Here is a 17,780-nt window from a genome sequence, read left to right as displayed (position 1 = left end):
ATTCCCCAATTTCTCCACCACATGCACTTTAAACCACCAGGGATTCAGGGAGGGAGCAAAGGAGACTGAACAAAAGACTAAAATTACTTTTATCAATTCAAGATCTCAGTAGCACAAGGTAACTGAAGCTCAATGATTAATATGTATGTTTGAATTCAAGCTGTGACACAGGTGACAGACAGACAGATGCATACACACATAGTCTACCACAACCTCTTGGCTCCACACATTTATGAAAGTATTTGTCTGTTATGATACCTTTCTGCCAATTTGACTGTTGCATTACTATATGGCATTACAAAAGCAAACAGTTTTAGTTAAGCATTGTGGTCTATGTGCTGTACATACTATGTGTTAAAACGTTGAGGCTATACTGGCATGGCATGATTGCATTTCCAATTAGACAGTAATGTTAACTTTCTTTAGTTATCCATTTAGAAACCAGTGTCCTCAGTGAAGCAGTATGAACTATAAGTAAGCTGCTAGGGGTCCTGTATGGTGTGGAGTCCAGCTTTCATGTGTCTTATGACCTGAAGATCAAAGCACTTCATGATGGTTGATACTAGTGCTACTGGTGGTAGCCTCGAAGCACATTGGGTCTGCCACCTGGCTCAAGGAGGCATTGAAGATGTCCTTGATGATTTGTGCCAGTTGGTCTGCTCATTCCTTGAGCACATGGCCAGGAATAATGTATAGTCCAGCAGCTTTTCCATGTTTTTACTCTGGATAGAGTTTTTTTGTCCATCAGCTACGGATCAGAAAGCTACAGGTTATCAGGGGAAGAATGGGCTTCTGCACAGGAGTGTTGTTCAGTGCAAACTGTGTATAAAAGTCATTTAGCACATCAGGGAGGGAGGTATCACTGTTACAGATGCATGAGGAAGTCAAGGGATCATTTAACTTTATATTAAAATATCAAGTGTTAGTTTAACATTTAGCTACATCTTTGGCCTTTCACTAAAATTACATAGTGATGGATTTACCAGTAAATTCTTATACACTTTTACAAAGGGAAACATTTTCACCAGGCCCTGATTCCCATAGATTTGAATGATATGGTGGAGTATAATTTTTTCCAGAAAAAGCTGGAAGCATTTTAAACTATTTTTCTTTTGTATATGCTCTTCTTGTAAATCACGTGTGTACATCATGTGTACAATGACAGTAAAAAAATTATATCATTATGTTAGAGAGATGTTGGCTGGGATTGGCTCCAGCAGACCCCCCGTGACCCTGTGTTCGGATTCAGCGGGTTGGAAAATGGATGGATGGATGTTAGAGAGATAAATGATTAACACTAAAATAAGATTAATTTGTTCATTTGCATGGGATGTGGGTTTTCCTATAAAAGTAATAAAAGCAAAAAATGGCTGATCTTGGTTTATGCATTTTTCTTTGTCATTTTTATCAGAGTTTGGGTTAGTTGCGAAAAAGGTCTGATAATGACAACAAATGTTTGTTGCATATCCTGAAAATGTGAGGGTGACAATAAAAAATGCTATCTGACAAGTTCCCTAAGAAAGTTAAACATCTGGACATGTGTTTTCTCTCGAAAGTAATGAAGATGCAAATGTACAACCTTGTTCAACAGAAAACAGTTGACTTTCCAACTAGGAAAATGTATTTGGGATGAAAAGTAAACCTTTTAGCTATGCATGCTATTTTCTTGTATCTAACATCTCTGAGATGCCATCCTTTATTATTCATATAGCACCAATGTAGGCAGCAATCATTCAATCATTAATAGCTAGAAGGTAATATGGTGTGATGGTTAATGCTGATTCACTGATTCAGGCTCCTGAGATTGACTCCCAGATACAAAGTCCTTGATGCTATTAGCTCACAGCACAGGTGACTGCACCTTCAATAGAGTGACCTCCGTTGCAGTGTCTCATAATGACCACAATTCCAGCTGCTCACTGTGAAGCCTCAGAACTCCCATCCAAATATGAACATGGCTTTTATTGCCTCACATCAATGTTTTTTGAATAGACACTACTTGGGAATGTTGGGTTGCGTATGTGCTCACTGTGGAGCACTATTTTTTCAGAGGTAAAGCAAAACGTTGTGTTAAAATGAAACACTACTGCTTACTCTATATAAACCACCACACGTTGTAAAAGAAATTCACAGGAAATGCAAAAAGAAACTACTTAGAACACATATTTAGCATCAACTTTGCTTCCATGGGAGCCTTTATTGATACTCCCCCAACAGACTTTGCTCAAGTGTTCAGAATTCATAATTGTTTATCTTTATATTGGTGGACTACACCCCAACATATACTTTCCAGAGAAAGTGCTACAAAAAGCTATTTAGAACACATAACGCAATATCAACAGCTTCTTCTCTTTTCTGTTCAAGACATGCATTCACTGTTTTAGAATCCGTTTTTCTAAACAGAACTGCAAGTCTCACAACAGCAATACTGAAGAAGAACTGTTTACAAAAAGAAGGCAAGCTGAAGAAGAAAAACTACAAACATGCAGCTGACATCACACAGCTTCCAAAAGTTAAAGTGCTTCCTCACCACTTTTATACAGGACCAACGCCACTATAAAGCAATGTGCTTCAGGCTTTTGGTTTAATGTTTCATCACATTCTTGCTTTTGTTCGTCTTTGTGTTTTCCATGCTCTTTTCTTTTTTTCATAAAAGCATTTATGTCATGTTTGATTATATTGGAAGACTTCACCCCTTTCAATTCCATTTTATTTGAGGACTGAAGGTCCACGTGTTACTGTACATTACTTTCAAATAAAGCAAATAAAAATGATTTTTATAAAACCAATCATAATAGAGGCAAAAAATTCAACATTATCTGAAAGAAACAATGCACCTTTAAGCATATAGTTTATGAGCAGCATACCTCCAAGCAAGCCAGGTGAACATCTTTAATAATACATTCATTTCCAGACAGGACTAGCCGTTTGAGTAATAGACAGCTTAATTCAAGGGTTGCCAATCGGACTTTCCCATCTAAAAGATCAAACACATTTCAAGCAATTAAAGTTCAAATTTCACTGTTTTAGGATCTCTGTTTTTCTAAATAGAACTACTATAAGTCTCACAACAGCAGTTCTGAAGAAGGACTTTCCTACTTTGATTTCATTAATATACAAACAGTATAGCAGATTTCACTATACAGTATTAAAAGACTAATGAAACAAAAGTTCAGACTTATTATTCATACTGTAAATACAGAAATGTTAAATAAACATATATTTTCAAATAGAATTCACAAATTATAGAGGACACACTGTTAATTAAAAAAAACAAAACAAAGATTTATCTTCCAAAAAAAAAAAAAAATGTCAAAACCATCATGTAACCACCATTTAATCAGGACATTTCTGGCAATGTGTGGGTAAAATACAAAGAATAAACTACTGATTTAATACCTGGTTGCGCTGCCTGGTTCATTATCCTAATAAGTCTTTCAGTCAGAACATGGCTGTAAGTGCTCTTTTCCACCTGTTGAAGGGGTAGATGAATCTTCTCTAGAAGCTGTGGATTGACACCTAAAAATAAAACAAATCAAATACTATCTCATATCGCCTATATCTATGACAATATAAAAGTAAAATATACTATATATATATATATATATATATATATATATATATATATATATAGTACAGTAATCCCTCCTCCATCGCGGATGAAAGCCTTGTCTCCTCTACAGTTGGGCAAGTGTCCAAATCTACAGCCCTGCTTTCTTTTGTTAGTGCCTGGCAATGCTCCAGCCATGCCTCCCTCCTCCTCCACATTTAGCTCCCCTGTCATGTTAAGGGATACCTACATACACTGCTGACCTGAGGTCCATCTGCAGTGAAATCAGACATGTGAGGAAAAATTCAGAAACTGAAGATAAAAAAAAATGGTTAGAATCCTTTTACCATTGAATCTCTTATTTACTACAGATTAGCATGGAAATGCACTGTATAGTTGACTTAATTTACTAACAAAAGTGACAAAACAAACAGATATAATGAAACCATATTGCCTTGCTTCAATGCCATCGTTAAGGCAGAGAACACTTTTAGAAATAACTGTTTGTCCATCTGTGTAACCCATAACATGTAAACCCATGAGACAGCTAAGATCTTCTCTTTCCCCAGTTATATTTGCAAGGCACCATCAATTGCATAACTAAAAGCAAAACTGTTCAATTTTGCATTGTATACAGTAATCCCTCCTCCATCGCGGGGGTTGCGTTCCAGAGCCACCCGCGAAATAAGAAAATCCGCGAAGTAGAAACCATATGTTTATATGGTTATTTTTATATTGTCATGCTTGGGTCACAGATTTGCGCAGAAACACAGGAGGTTGTAGAGAGACAGGAACGTTATTCAAACACTGCAAACAAACATTTGTCTCTTTTTCAAAAGTTTAAACTGTGCTCCATGACAAGACAGAGATGACAGTTCCGTCTCACAATTAAAAGAGTGCAAACATATCTTCCTCTTCAAAGGAGTGCGCGTCAGGAGCAGATCATGTCAGAGAGATAGAGAAAAGCAAACAAATCAATAGGGCTGTTTGGCTTTTAAGTATGCGAAGCACCGCGGCACAAAGCTGTTGAAGGCGGCAGCTCACACCCCCTCCTTCAGGAGCAGAGAGAGAGAGAGAGAAAAACAAACAACCAAAAATCAATATGTGCCCTTCGTGCTTTTAAGTATGCGAAGCACCGTGCAGCATGTCGCTTAAAGGAAGCAGCAGCACAGAAGGGAGCAAAGTGAAGATAATCTTTCAGCATTTTTTGACGAGCGTCCCTATCGTCTAGGTGTGCGAACAGTCCCCCTGCTCAATCCCCCTACGTCAGGATCAGAGAAAGTCAGCGCAAGAGAGAGAGAGAGAAAAGTACGTTGGGTAGCTTCTCAGCCATCTGCCAATAGCGTCCCTTGTATGAAATCAACTGGGCAAACCAACTGAGGAAGCATGTACCAGAAATTAAAAAACCCATTGTCCGCAGAAATCCGCGAACCAGCAAAAAATCCGCGATATATATTTAAATATGCTTACATATAAAATCCGCGATGGAGTGAAGCCACGAAAGGCGAAGCGCGATATAGCGAGGGATTACTGTACTGTGAAAAAGTTTTAGGCAGGTGTCAAAAAATGCTGTAAACAAAGAATGCTTTCAGAAATATAAATAATGGTTGTTTATTGTTATCAATTTACAAAATGCAAAGTGAGCAAACAAAAGAAAAATCTAAATCAAATCAATATTTGGTGTTCCTACCTTTTCCCTTCAAACCAGCATCAATTCTTATAGGTACACTTGCACAAAGTCAGGGATTTTGTAGGATTATAGTCAGGTGTATGATCAACCAATTATACCAAACAGGTGCTAATGATCATCAATGTCACACGTAGGTTGAAACACAGTCATTAACTGAAACAGAAACAGCTGTGTAGGAGGCTTAAAACTGGGTGAGGAACAGCCAAACTCTGCTACCAAGGTGAGGTTGTGGAAGACAGTTTCATGTCATGGCAAGATTGAGCACAATAATACACAAGGTAGTTATATACTGCAACAGCAAGGTCTCTCTCAGACAAAGATTTCAAAGCAGACTGGGGTTTCAAGGTGTGCTGTTCAAGCTCTTTTGAAGAAGCACAAAGAAACGGGCCACGTTGAGGATCGTAGATGCAGTGCTCGGCCAAGGAAACTTAGTGCAGCAGATGAAAGACACATCAAGCATATTACCCTTCGAAATCGGAAGATGTCCAGCAGTGCCATCAGCTCAGAACTGGCAGAAACCAGTGAGACCCAGGTACACCCATCTACTGTCTGGAGAAGTCTGGCCAGAAGTGGACTTCATGGAAGAGTTGCAGCCAAAAAGCCATACCTCTGACGTGGAAACAAGGCCAAGCGACTCAAGTATGCATGAAAATATAGGAACTGGGGTGCAGAAAAATGGCAGCAGGTGCTCTGGACTGATGAGTTAAAATTTGAAATATTTGGCTGTAGCAGAAGGCAGTTTGTTCGTCGAAGGGCTGGAGAGCGGTACAATAATGAGTGTCTGCAGGCAACAGTGAAGCCATGGTGGAGGTTCCTTGAACGTTTGGGGCTGCATTTCTGCAAATGGAGTTGGAGATTTGGTCAGGATTAATGGTGTTCTCAATGCTGAGAAATACAGGCAGATACTTATCCATCATGCAATACCATCAGGGAGGCGTATGATTGGCCCCAAATTTATTCTGCAGCAGGACAACGAACCCAAACATACAGCCAAAGTCATTAAGAACTATCTTCAGCGTAAAGAAGAACAAGAAGTCCTGGAAGTGATGGTATGGCCCCCACAGAGCCCTGATCTCAACATCATCGAGTGTGTCTGGGATTACAAGAAGAGACAGAAGGATGTGAGGAAGCCTACATCCACAGAAGATCTGTGGTTAGTTCTCCAAGATGTTTGGAACAACCTACCAGCCGAGTTCCTTCAAAAACTGTGTGCAAGTGTACCTAGAAGAATTGATGCTGTTTTGAAGGAAAAGGGTGGTCACACCAAATATTGATTTGATTTAGATTTCTCTTTTGTTCATTCACTGCATTTTGTTGATTTGATGAAAATAAATGATTAACACTTCCATTTTTGAAAGCATTCTTTGCTTACAGCATTTTTTCACACCTGCCTAAAACTTTTGCACAGTCCTGTATATATTTAAAAGTACCGCTGCTTTACTGGATTGAGAGGTGCCCACTGAGGTGGGTCTTGTCATTTGATTAGGTTTTTCCTTGCAGTCTACCTGGTGGTAATGAGGAGTAAGTACTAAGCCTTACCCACTAGGGGACCCAAGACACATTTGGAGGGATCACAATTGTCAACTGGCTTATGATCTTGGGAATTCCCCAGGAAGAGCTGAAAGAAGTTGCCTTAGATAGGTTGACACGGTCTTTTACTATAATGACCCTTATCAAGAGAAGCAGAATAAAACTGTAACAAAGTGTGAACTGATATTACTTATCTTGTACACCTACAAGTTGAGTTTATTAAAGAAAAGCAAATTTGCTTGGAGTTATGCAGTTTGATAAAAAAAAAACGATTTTCACTAAGAAACGTGATTATTCTGGGTGATGGTGTGTTTTGTTTTCAAGTAATCTTCATTTTATTTAATGCAATGAATATTGACAAAAGTATGGCTAAATGGCTAGATATTAATTTTTAGTTTGCAAAAAAATTTACATTTTCATTTACTTAAGAGTCTCTTTTGCAGAAAATCCTTTAAAACAAAAAACAATATAATTCAAAGCAGCAATATACAGTAACAAGTTCAGTGATTTTAATAATTAAAGCCTTAAAAGTCTTTAGAGAACATTTGTTAGCATTGAGGAAAATTAAAATAACAGTCACCAGCATCACAAATGTGAGTCTAGTGAGTGCCTTATGAAGTATGTATGCTTGAACAATGAAGGATGCACAGTTTGTAACTCCCTTACCACTTCCGGCCTTAGTGTGGATGAGGACACCTCAGAAGGGATGTTACCTCATTTACACTCCACCTTTGAAGACCTGCCTCTTCCAGCTGCCAAAACTGGAAGCAGGCATTTAGGGTAAACAGGCAGCTGAGAAAAACAGTAATACTTCTTAATGAAGCCAACTACAGGCTAACGAATGGTTCTTCCTGTTGGCCCCAAATAATAACGTTCTTTCTTTTTGTAGTTTCTTTTTCTTGCCAATGCTATTTAAACTGGGTCTTCCAGATTGGGACTCAATGCTTTTACAACTTTTGTACCTATCGTTACTCTAGTCGAACAAATTTTGATAAAAATAACAGATCCATGACTAGAAAGACTGCTAACAATACTAATGTTAAAGTTTTATCAATGTTAAAAAAATCCTAGATTTTTTGCTTTACCTAAAACCATCCCTATTTTTTGTTTTTGTAGTACTGTATGGAGGCTATGCTAACTGCCAGAATATGAAAAGTAACCAAATGTTATTTTTTAAAAAAACAAGGTAAACATCATCTGCTACCTGGTAATGAGTATCTTATACCTCTGTTTCTGATATTTTTGATTATAGTCATAAAGGTCTTATGTTAACAAATAATGGTGTACAGGTAGAGTAGTATAATGAATGTGCAAGGGCATTTAGTTGGCCAGTGCATGTACACCATCTGATTCACAGAGTCTACAAAATTTTACTCCAGTACTATGGAATGTGCAATAAATTAGCTGTGTAGGATAGAATCGCTTGGGATATATAGTATGTACCTTAAGTAGAAGCACAGGTACAGAAGAATACCATTTCAAATGTAAAGCAGTGTTCCTGTGCAATGTGAACACTATTATATCATCAATTTCACTCACTTTCTGCTTTCCACCGTCGTACTCTCCAGCATCACAGAGACCACGATACAGACTACTGTTTATAGCTTTTCTCTGAACATCTCCAACCTCTTTCTCGAATTCTTGTGAGAAAGGTCAAAACATGCATTTTCCTTCCCTGCTGAATGGGTTCCTGCCACTCACACTTGTTGATCTGTCCAGACTGTCACTCAAGAACAGATGCCTTTCTGCCCTACCTGTGAAGAATTGTTTACTGGTTGCTCTATTGGTTGCTATATTACTTTCACACAAACACTGTAATGGACAATGAGTGATTTATAACACTATAACAAGATTTTAAAATTTATTTTTTAAGGACCTTCCTCGATTTTGAGTTTCAGGCATTCACGGGATCAAAGAATGGTTAATTAGGTTCTCCCATATGCCCTGGGATATTTGGTATTTTGTACTCTGGATTCATGCAAAAGTAACAAACATTTATTGTTACTTGCTTTATCAACTCAACTCAACTGACAAAATACCACACGTGAACATCACACTTAGCTATTTACTGTTCATATTGATATGATCTTTAGATTTTTTTCACTGCAGAAATAAAACAACAATACTTCCAAAACTGTGAGGAAATAAACATAAACTGGAATTTCTTGCTGGTGTGGGAGTAGAAAATATTTCAGACATTGGTGAACAGCCGCACATTTTTTCTGATAGAAAGTTAAATGTGACATTAAGAGAAGTTACACTTTCAAAAAAACATGGTTTTCTGGACAAAAGCTGTAGAATTACACATTACCTGACATTAATTACGTGAGTTTTCCAAATCAAAAACTTTCTTGAATACAGTGATCCCTCGCTATATCGCGCTTCGTCTTTCGCGGCTTCACTCCATCGCGGATTTTAAATGTAAGCATATGTGAATATATATCGCGGATTTTTCACTGCTTCGCGGATGTCTGCGGTCTACAGTACGTGTGCTTCCTCAGTTGATTTGCCCATTTGAATTCAAACAAGGGACGCCTTTGAATTCAAACAAAGGACGCTATTGGCGGATGGCTGAGAAGCTCCCCAATCAGAGCCTTCGGTTAAGTTCCTGTGTGCTGCTGATTGGCTCAGCGACGGAGTGCTGCATTAACCAGGAAGTCTAATCTCACTCATTCATCATTAACGCACGTTACTGCTACTGCTGCAGGAGCCGTGTCCAAGCGCCAACAGAAGATGCAAATGATTGCAGAAAAGGTAAAGGTTTTGGATATGTGGAAGGAAGGAAAGAGCTACACCGCTGCAGGACACCATTACAGCATAAAGGAGTCCACAATTCTTTTTATTTAAAAAGGAGGAAAAGCATATAAGATCTACGGCCGCAGTGTCCTTTAACCAGGGTGCAAAACGAGTTGCAAGTGGACGTGATAAGGCAGTAGTCTGGATGGAATCTGCTTTAGGGATTTGGATTGAAGAGTGATGGAAGAAGTACAACGGCGGTGCTACACAGTCGCCTGAAGAGGCTCCTTTAGAAGAGCTCATCGTTATCGGACAAGTCGTCATGTCATTGTTGGTGAGTAACCATAATTAATTATTTACGTACAGTACTTATTAAATGTACATAGTTTAGTGTCACTGTACACACATTTTACTGTATACAATTTTTCTTGCATTGTACGTATTTATTACTGGTGGCCTGTCTGTCGTAATGGCTGTAACATATGTGATATCGGAGACGCTCTATATCTTTAAAATAATATTTAGGTTTTACTGTATGTAAACTGTGTTTACATACATAATTTCAACGAATCTTACCTAATATCTAAGAGAATACAAAGGGTTTATGCTGTATAATTGTGCGTGAAATGTTTATAATAGTGTGGGAGGGTTTAAAAGGGGTTAAAATATATAAAAATAACCATATAAACATATGGTTTCTACTTTGCGGATTTTCTTTTTTCGCGGCTGGCTCTGGAACGCAACCCCCGCGATGGAGTAGGGATTACTGTAGTATCAAATTCAATAATAATAATAATAAAAGAAATATATAAGAAAATTAATATATATGTTTTATTAATCTACCACATCACACACTTTAACCTCCTTGGCATTAATCCGGCGTGTGACTCGGAATTCTATGCAAAAACAGTCAGTTCTGAGTCATACTCAGCAAAGTGTAATGACTTATTTTATAGTGTTATGCCTAAATGAGTCTATGGACAGTATTCTGCTGTCAACTTGTAGATGAAGTAACATGATACTGTAAAAACATCACAAAGATTTGTTTTCTACCAATTTATGGTAAGAGGGATTTATTTATTTATTTATAAATTCTGCCAATTTATGATAAGAGGGATGGAGACTTCAACCAAAACCACAATGGGAAATGAGAAGCAGTAACACCAGCTTTTAGATCAAATTGAAACTGAAACATTAATTGACTCAAGCAATAGTAATGACAATGTGAATTGGTCATCAGACATTGACACGGACAGTGGAACTGACACCTGTTTGGTAGTTCTGACATGCCAAATTTCAGTAGTATTCGTTTTTAGTGTTGGCTTCATAGTTCAGCTAACAATCCTGCACTTCTTTGTTGTCCATTTACCAGTAACCATGGTCTAAAAATGTCTGTTGATCATGATTATCTGGACTATTTACAATTTGTTGATTATAGTCTAGTGGAGAAAATGTTTGTTGAAATGAACCAACAGTGTTGGAACAGTAAACCAGTTTCCTGATACTGTATGGTATAGTGGGTAAACCAGTCCAGAGACGGTCCACAAAATCGGTTGTTGCAGACACCAATTTTTGCAGAAGTTATTATTGAGTGTTGTTTTTCAGTCATGATATACCTGCATTTCACTAATAATAATGAATATGATATAGCCAACCATCCAGCACTGAAAACGTACAAACTACGTGATGTGTATCAGGTGATCATCAAAAATATACAGAAGTTGTACGTTCCTAGTCGTGACATAAGTATTGACAAAAGTCTCATGGGTAACACGGGAAGCTTGTCATGGATACCATACATCACATCCAAGCAAGCTTGATTCAGGATCAAGTTCTATGTGCTGTGCAAAAATCCTGGGTACATCTGGATCTTAATAATTTACACAGGTAGAGGGACCAAGTGAAGAGGCAAGTACATTCAATTTGGTTGGTTGGAAAAATTATGCATATGGTACTGAATGCATGGACAGCCATGATTTGCCTGGTGACTCAGTTTAAATGAATGCGTCAAGCTATAGGGTAGTGCAGAAGCCATATTGCAAAAAAAGAAAAATGATTGCAATCAAGTGCAAGGACAAGAAAGACACCTGCCTCCTAAGCACTGTTCATTGTGCAGTAACTGCCAACATTTGAGACAGGAGAAATGTGGAAGTCACTAAGTATTGCACTGTGCTAGCCTACAATAATACAAGGGGAGTGTCAATCATGCGGATCAGGCATTGACATTCTACCCAGTCATACACAAACAATAAGAAAAAGATTACCCAAAAAATAAAAAAAAAATCTATTGACATCTGTTTGAAAAGTGATTATGCACATTAGTGACTGCTCTCAGTTCTCACAATGTTCTAAAATTAAATAAATTTGGCTTCAGGTGACAAGCAAAACCTAACAGTTTACTTTGTCATTATTTAAACATACGCCACAGAAATGAAACATATATATATATATATATATATATATATTTGCAGTTGGAGATCCACGAAGGGAGAAAAAACGAATCACGTATCATAAAATAGGTTTATTCCTGAACTTTCAACCCCTATCATCAGAGGATAATGCTTAGACTTATAAGAATCAAAGGCAATATATAGCAACACATTCAGTGGGGCGGGTTGGGGGAGTGGGTGGCGGCTAGGTGGGGGGATGGGTGGAGGTGACTAAGTCAGTATGATCATGGGTTGTATAGTTTAATTATTGTGTACATGTCCTTCTTAAGTTGGCATATGCTGGATTTATGTCCAAGTGTCTGTTGATGGCGTTTTCATCTGATAGCCAAGACTCGGCCATATATATATATATATATATATATATATATATATATATATATATATATATATATATATATATATATATATATATATATATATATATATACACAGTACACAGCCAACCAAGTGAACAACACTCTCCAGGGGGTAGGCGTATCGATATCCAAGTCTACCATAAAGAGAAGACTGCATGAAAGTAAATACAGAGGGTACACTGCAAGGTACAAGGCACTCATAAGCCTCAAGAATAGAAAGGCTAGATTGGACTTTGCTAAAGATCATCTAAAAAAGCCAACACAGTTCTGGAAAAACATTTTTTGGACAGATGAAACCAAGATCAACCTCTACCAGAATGAAGGCAAGAAAAAAGTACGGAGAAGGTGTGGAACAGCTCATTATCCAAAGCATACCACATCATCTGTAAAACACGGTGTAGGCAGTGTGATGGCTTGGGTGTGCATGCCTGCCAGTGGCACTGGAACACTAGTGTTTATTGATGACGTGACACAGGACAGAAGCAGCCGAATGAATTCTGAGGTGTTCAGAGACATACTGTCTGCTCAAATCCAGCTAAATGCAGTCAAATTGATTGGGCGGCATTTCATGATACAGATGTACAATGACCCAAAACATACAGCCAAAAGCAACCCAGGAGTTTATTAAAGCAAAGAAGTGGAAAATTCTTGAATGGCCAAGTAAGTCACCTGATCTTAACCCAATTGAGCATGCATTTCACTTGTTGAAGACTAAACTTCAGACAGAAAGGCCCACAAACAAACAGCAACTGAAAGCCGCCGCAGTAAAGGCCTGGCAGAGCATTAAAAAGGAGGAAACCCAGCATCTGGTGATGTCCATAAGTTCAAGACTTCCGGCTGTCATTGCCAGCAAAGGGTTTTCAACCAAGTATTAGAAATGAACATTTTATGTCCAGTTATTTAATTTGTCCAATTACTTTTGAGCCCCTGAAATGAAGGGATTGTGTTAAAAAAATGCTTTAGTTGCCTCACATTTTTATGCAATCGTTTTGTTCACGCCACTGAATTAAAGCTGAAAGTCTGCACTTCAACTGCATCTGAGTTGTTTCATTTAAAATTGATTGTGGTAATGTACAGAACCAAAATTAGAAAAAACTTGTCTCTGTCCAAATATTTATGGACGTAACTGTAATTTATATATATATATATATATATATATATATATATATATATATATATATATATATATATATATATATATATATACACATACACACACACACACACACACTAGGGGGCTTTTTTTCCAATTCCACTTATTCTTCTTTTTTATTATTCTTTTTTGCTCTTTTTTCCGTCCAACGCATTTGAGTCTCTTTTCTCCGCGCTTTTCTTTCTTCTTCGTTTAATCGTCGACGTTTCATTTCATTTCTACCCTATTCATTTCTACCGTATTGATCTTATACACTTTATATGCACTGAGAGCCCTGGAGCTGTGTGTGCTGCATGACTGCATTTACACTACTAATTTGTTTTTTTTGATATTGCTTGTAAGTAGGGTGTGTCTTGCAAGACTCTCGTTCTATGTTCCCGTGAGATGCACCGTGGCAGGTCTCTTTCGTCTCGCGGGTCTTTAAATTATCTTCTGAGAAGATCACGTATCGTAGACTATCAAGACAGGGACAGGATTTCTTTTTATAATAGATATATATATATATATATATATATATATATAGTGAAATAGTGCGGCCCGGACACAGACAGGCAGATACATTTACAGCCATCACCACACGTTTATTTACACTCTTTATATTACAAGTCCTAAGTGCACCGCCACACAAACAAACCCCAACAGTCTCCCAAAGTCCAGGCTCCTCTTTAATCCACTTCTCTTTCTCTTTCAGGCCTCTCGTTGCCGCCTCCTCTCCGACCTCGTCCTTCTCCTCACCCAACTCCAGCCTTGATTGAAGGGAGGCGGCTCCTTAAATAGGCAGGCGGCTGATGACCACACCCAGCCACCTGCCACTATATATATATATATATATATATATATATATATATATAAAAAACTGTATATACATATATACACACACACACATATATTTTTTTTATATATACATATAAAAAAAATCTAAATCATGTACTGTATATTATATTGCAGTGGGGCTGCATAGTTATAGTGTTGTCAATTGTTAGTACTACGTGCGTCTTGTTTCCATCGTCCCTTTGCTGTTTATGTGTGTGTCAGTGAATGCCGTGGGAGAGGACAACGGAGTGCTAGGAAGGGGTCAAGCAACTAAAGAGCCATCTTCAAAAGCTGCCCGTTCTGGCCCAGCCAGATCCGCAGCTCACTTTCCAGGTACAAACAGATGCCAGCAACCTGGGGCTTGGCGCCGTGCTCACTCAGAAAATCCACCAGGCTGAACATGTCATTGCTTACACCTCTCGAGCATTGCACAGCACTGAGCTGAGCTGAATTATTCGACGGCTGAAAAAGAGTGTTTGGCTGTCGTGTGGGCTGTGGAAAAATGGAGACACTATCTGGAGGAGGTTGAATTTGAAGTGTAGACAGACAATCACGCTCTGACCTGGGTATTTAATCACCCGAAGACCTCCTCCCGTTTAACCAGGTGGGTACTCTGCCTCCAGAACTTTACTTTCAAGGTGACCTATCGGAAGGGCTGTGGCAATATCATGCCTGATGCACTGTCCAGGGCGTCAGAGCCACCAGGAATGGTGTGTTTGGCAGAGGCAAAAAAGATGGTCCTCCCTCTGCCAAGAAGCCTTCAAGACCTGGCTCAAACACAATCCACCAGTTCATTCTGCCAGAACATCAGGAAGGGACTGGAGCAGCAGCGTACTGACCGGGTACACTTTGTGGACCTCCAGGGGGTTCAGTACAGGACCATTCCATCCTTCCTTGGGGGTCTACAACACCATTTAGTGGTCTCGGAAGAACTCGTCCCCGACTTTCTGAATTTTTATCATGACAGTCAGCAGCTAAAAAACCCACCTGGTAAACCGGCAGGATTTTTACAGTCGACTTGATGGGGCCATTTCCTGTTACCAGCTCGAGGAAAACCATCCTGATGGTGGTGATCGATTATTTTTCGAAGTGGGTGGAGCTGTTTGCATTAACGGATGCTAAAACCAACAAAATATGCTCCACCCTGAAGAACGAAATCTTCACCCGCTGGGGGGTGCCGAAGAATATCGTTTCAGACCGGGGTCCGCAGTTCACGAGCTCTGTATTGGATGAACTGTATACAGCCTGGGGAGTGAAGAAAAACCTGACAACAGCTTACCATCCCCAGGCCAACATGACAGAGCGAGTGAACCGGACCCTGAAGAACATGATCGCCTCCTATGTGGGTGAACGCCATCAGGATTGGGATAAATGGCTCCCCGAGCGCCGGTTTGCCCTGAACACCGCTGTGCATGAAGCCACAGGTGAGATGCCTACTTTGATTGCGCTGGGCAGACAGCCGAAGGGCCCGCTTGACCGACTCCTTTCCAGAGCCCCTAGTCCAGAAACCACCAGTTACAACAATTTATTTAAACTTGAGGAATTGCGGCGGAGAATCCAACAGAGGTTGGTGAGTTCGACATCCAGACACGCCAAGTTGTACAATGCCCGGCGTAAGGAAGCGCACTTTCAGCCGGGTGATTTGGTCTAGATTAGAGCTCACCATCTCTTGGATGCCAGCAAAAGTTTCTCTGCCAAGCTAGCACCTAAATGGTTAGGTCCAGCCAATTTCCAGATTCAAAGGGGTATCGGCACTAACTCCAAGCTTGACACTATTCATGTGGCCAACATCAAGCCGTACTTCGGCCCTTCCTTGTCTAAGGTTGGTGGGGGGATGGGGATGTAGCAGGGCTACATAGTTATAGTGTTGTGAAATGTTAGTATTACGTGCGTCTTGTTTATATATATATATATTATATATACAGTGCATCCGGAAAGTATTCACAGCGCATCACTTTTTCCACATTTTGTTGTTACAGCCTTATTCCAAAATGGATTAAATTCATTTTTTTCCTCAGAATTCTACACACAACACCCCATTATGACAACATGAAAAAAGTTTACTTGAGATTTTTGCAAATTTATTAAAAATAAAAAAATTGAGAAAGCACATGTACATAAGTATTCACAGCCTTTGCCATGAAGCTCAAAATTGAGCTCAGGTGCATCCTGTTTCCCCTGATCATCCTTGAGATGTTTCTGCAGCTTAATTGGGAGTCCACCTGTGGTAAATTCAGTTGATTGGATATGATTTGGAAAGGCACACACATGTCTATATAAGGTCCCACAGTTGTCAGTTCATGTCAGAGCACAAACCGAGCATGAAGTCAAAGGAATTGTCTGTAGACCTCTGAGACAGGATTGTCTCAAGGCACAAATCTGGGGAAGGTTACAGAAAAATTTCTGCTTCTTTGAAGGTCCCAATGAGCACAGTGGCCTCCATCATCCGTAAGTGGAAGAAGTTCGAAACCACCAAGACTCTTCCTAGAGCTGGCTGGCCATCTAAACTGAGCGATAGGTGGAGAAGGGCCTTAGTCAGGGAGGTGACCAAGAACCCGATGGTCACTCTATCAGAGCTCCAGAGGTCCTCTGTGGAGAGAGGAGAAGGACAACCATCTCTGCAGCAATCCACCAATCCGGCCTGTATGGTAGAGTGGCCAGACGGAAGCCACTCCTTAGTAAAAGGCACATGGCAGGCCGCCTGGAGTTTGCCAAAAGGCACCTGAAGGACTCTCAGACCATGAGAAAGAAAATTCTCTGGTCTGATGAGACAAAGATTGAACTCTTTAGTGTGAATGCCGGGCGTCACGTTTGGAGGAAACCAGGCACCGCTCATCACCAGGCCAATACCATCCCTACAGTGAAGCATGGTGGTGGCAGCATCATGCTGTGGGGATGTTTTTCAGCGGCAGGAACTGGGAGACTAGTCAGGATAAAGGGAAAGATGACTGCAGCAATGTACAGAGACATCCTGGATGAAAACCTGCTCTAGAGCGCTCTTGACCCCAGTCTGGGGCGACGGTTCATCTTTCAGCAGGACAATGACCCTAAGCACACAGTCAAGATATCAAAGGAATGGCTTCAGGAGAACTCTGTGAATGTCCTTGAGTGGCCCAGCCAGAGCCCAGACTTGAATCCGATTGAACATCTATGGAGAAATCTTAAAATGGCTGGGCACCGACGCTTCCCATCCAACCTGATGGAGCTTGAGAGGTGCTGTGAAGAGTAATGGGCGAAACTGGCCAAGGATAGGTGTGCCAAGCTTGTGACATCATATTCAAAAAGACTTGAGGCTGTAATTGCTGCGAAAGGTGCATCGACAAAGTATTGACCAAAGGCTGTGAATACTTATGTACATGTGATTTCTCAGTTTTTTTATTTTTAATAAATTTGCAAAAACCTCAAGTAAACTTTTTTCACATTGCCATTATGGGGTGTTGTGTGTAGAATTCTGAGGAAAAAAATGAATTTAATCCATTTTGGAATAAGGCTGTAACATAAC

General features: G+C 39.6%; 1 protein-coding gene across 4 annotated transcripts in view; it reads right to left on the bottom strand.

The window, feature by feature from the left end:
* Positions 1–17,780, bottom strand: part of clec16a (C-type lectin domain containing 16A) — a 226,728-nt gene that overhangs the window by 129,188 nt on the left and 79,760 nt on the right. For all 4 annotated transcript variants that reach the window (XM_051933606.1, XM_051933607.1, XM_051933608.1 and 1 more), the window contains exons 13-14: positions 3,400–3,519; positions 2,868–2,977 (exon numbers count right to left, since the gene is read on the bottom strand). In XM_051933606.1, coding sequence (XP_051789566.1) covers positions 2,868–2,977; positions 3,400–3,519 — 230 coding nt within the window. The remainder of the gene's footprint in view (positions 1–2,867; positions 2,978–3,399; positions 3,520–17,780) is intronic.

Source organism: Erpetoichthys calabaricus, chromosome 11 (assembly GCF_900747795.2).
Source record: "Erpetoichthys calabaricus chromosome 11, fErpCal1.3, whole genome shotgun sequence".
NCBI classification, from domain to species: Eukaryota; Metazoa; Chordata; class Cladistia; order Polypteriformes; family Polypteridae; genus Erpetoichthys; species Erpetoichthys calabaricus.
The sequence above is the reverse complement of the archived record's forward strand: the minus strand, read 5'-3'. Positions and strand labels throughout refer to the sequence as shown.